At 53.7% G+C, this 2,950-nt stretch overlaps 1 protein-coding gene across 1 annotated transcript; it reads left to right on the forward strand.

The window, feature by feature from the left end:
- Positions 1-2,703, forward strand: VOLCADRAFT_108702 (uncharacterized protein; the record flags this gene model as incomplete). Its single annotated transcript, XM_002959619.1, has 4 exons — positions 1-361; positions 432-536; positions 739-1,027; positions 2,678-2,703. Exons 1-4 carry the CDS (start codon positions 194-196, stop codon positions 2,701-2,703), a joined length of 588 nt encoding a protein of 195 aa, XP_002959665.1. The 5' UTR covers positions 1-193.
- Between the last annotated feature and the right edge of the window lie 247 nt (positions 2,704-2,950).

Here is a 2,950-nt window from a genome sequence, read left to right on the forward strand (position 1 = left end):
TAGGGGATTCCTATGAACATCAGAGCCTAAACGTGATACCGCTTAGTTTTGAGCTGGGAGGTAACATGATATCAGCTAGCATGTTCAAGGAGCAGAATGCAATGTATTACTTTAAAGGCTGTTCGGGATCAGCCAGGAGGGCCTGGCCATCGGCGGGCCCGCGCCTGGCAAGGCGACCGCCACCAGCAACTTCATGACGCAGTTTCAGAAGAAGGTCTTGGACAAGATCCTGCGACCGTCGACTATCACTGCAGACCACGGTGCTGTGGCAGCCGCAGTGGGAGCTGAGGCAGTGGATACTGCGGCTAACGACGGTGATGGTGCAGCAGCGAGAGCAGCCACTGGGGACCACGAAGAGGCGGTGGGTGGCGGAGAGGCTGCTGCCATGGGCATGCATGCCGTGGATGGTGGCACGGGTGGCGGCCGCACAGCAGGCGTCGCAGCAGCAGCAACCGCAGGGGGGGACACCGGCACGGGTCAACACAGGCGGTGGAGCCGAGGAGGCATTGGTGTCTGGAGAGAACGATGCAATTCAGGTGAGGAGTGTTTGTTCGTTTGCAGACTGCTTGCAACCAGGGCTGCCTTGTAACCCTTTTGGAACCTGGGGAGCATGTTTAACAAGGTCGAGGGGTGCTGATGGGTTATGTCAACTTTCAATGTCAGGGCAGCTTGTTGGGTCTTACCCTGATATTTTACCTTGAACGTAAGCACTGGGTGTTGCTGCCCCCCCCACCACAGGACGAGGATACCACCAACTACGATGCGTTCAAGGAGTGGGTCAGCGAGGTGCCAAGAACAGCTAAGGGCGCAGCTGGCAAGCGCAGGCGGGGTGGCGGTGATGATGACGACCTGGGTGCGAGGTCGGGGCGCAAGGTTGGAAATAAACGGCAGAAGGGGAACAAGGGCGCAGGCTGGGGCAGGGGTGCAAGCAAGGGGACCACCAGAGGTGCAGGGAAGGGCGGCGCAGGCAAGGGAGGGCGGAGGGGGCGGACAGAGGAGGGTAGCTCGGAGGGTGGGTCGGATGCTGGTGAGGAAGAGGTCCTAGCCGCTGGCGCTGGGGAGGAGTCCACCTCAGAGGACCCGGGCAAATATAGCGAAGCTAGCAGCAGCAGCAGTGGCAGTGGCAGCAGCGACAGTGGTGGAAGTGAGCAGTAACATGGCAGCAGTGATGAGCACTTGGGGGTGCACACACCAGGTCGGCCCCAGGCAGGATGGGACAGACCAATCCCAATAGGTGCCGGTACATGTCATGCATCGGGGGTTTCATCCGTAGGAGTAGGCACGAACTCTGCAAGTGGTGGTGAGAACTCCTTGGCGAGCACTTGCTGTATGGGGGGTGACATGAACGCTGTTTTCAAGGACGATGGTTGAGATGAATGCATCAGGCTGTCAGGCTGGCTGGTTGGCGTTGTGAGTCCAAAGCGCCTTGGTCCANCAGCACACTGAGACTTAGGCTACTTTGACAAGGGGTGTGCGTCCATTTTGAGGCTTGCGCCAGTATTCACCAATCGTTAATTTAACATGCAGTAAGTGTCACATCGCAGAGTAATATCTGCCTGTGTAACCCGTGATAACAGGGTCTTCACCCGTAATTGTACGTGTAATTGGTTACATGCCCCGTAATTTACCTGCAGCACCGCGTAATATTCACCCGTAATCACTGGGTCTTCACCCGTAATTTTGCGTGTAATTGGTTACATGTGCCCGTAATTCACCTCCAGCACCGCGTAATATTCAGCCGTAATCACTGGGTCTTCACCCGTAATTTCGCGTGTAATTGGTTACATGTGCCCGTAATTCACCTCCAGCACCGCGTAATATTCAGCCGTAATCACTGGGTCTTCACCCGTAATTTCGCGTGTAATTGGTTACATGTGCCCGTAATTCACCTCCAGCACCGCGTAAAATCCACCCGTAATCACTGGGTCTTCACCCGTAATTTTGCGTGTAATTGGTTACATGCGCCCGTAATTCACCTCCAGCACCGCGTAAAATCCACCCGTAATCACTGGGTCTTCACCCGTAATTCTGCGTGTAATTGGTTACATGCGCCCGTAATTCACCTCCAGCACCGCGTAAAATCCACCCGTAATCACTGGGTCTTCACCCGTAAATGTTCACCTGTATCCTTGTGCTCAAATTACGAGACCCGTAACGTGTTACGGACCCGTAATATCTGTCAAATTACGGGTGGATTGACCCAAAATTACGGGTAAAATGACCCCCGTTTTCCCAGAGTGGTCTAGTCTGCGGCAAAGGACCCATATATGCAACCACGACACCACTGGTGCTCCCTCAGACAAACCTATTACGGGCACCAGAGGGGCATACCCATATACCTAGGTATATAGAACACGTGATTCTGTGCACATTGTATGTCTGCATGTGTGTAACTCTTGATATAGTTGTGTGCAGTGGTGTTGACTCGAGCAGTTTCCGTGTCTTACAGAGCACCAGTGGTATAGTGGTAGCATAGGTCCTTGCCACGGACCAGACCCGAGTTCGATTCTCGGCTGGTGCAGCAGTGACTCGCATGTTTTGAAGCATTCTACGGTGAACCACAGGCATCTCACTGCCTTCATTAGTGCATGCACGCCCCCATGCATGTGCGCGATCCTCCATACCTACTTCGAATTTGTTGTCCCACATGCCCGAAGCGCGTGTGTGCTGGTTGCAGGTCCAAGTGTATGTCCTGGGTATTAGGTGCATTGTTGCATGCCAATAACACCCAGGCAGGAAGGAATGAATGCTATGGTGTAGTGAACTTTAAAGTGCTCTGTCCTGTGCAAATAGATGCAAAGGCACACGCACACAGCAGGGAGACAAGCAAACAAGTGAGGGACTGCAAATAAAGTGCAATACAGCATATGTGTATGCATGTATATGTGTACATATGTCATCCATCGTCATGCGTGTACACGGCTGGCCACAAACAGGATTACATATGCCA

The sequence above is a fragment of the Volvox carteri genome (assembly GCF_000143455.1).
Source record: "Volvox carteri f. nagariensis unplaced genomic scaffold VOLCAscaffold_433, whole genome shotgun sequence".
Taxonomy (NCBI): Eukaryota; Viridiplantae; Chlorophyta; class Chlorophyceae; order Chlamydomonadales; family Volvocaceae; genus Volvox; species Volvox carteri.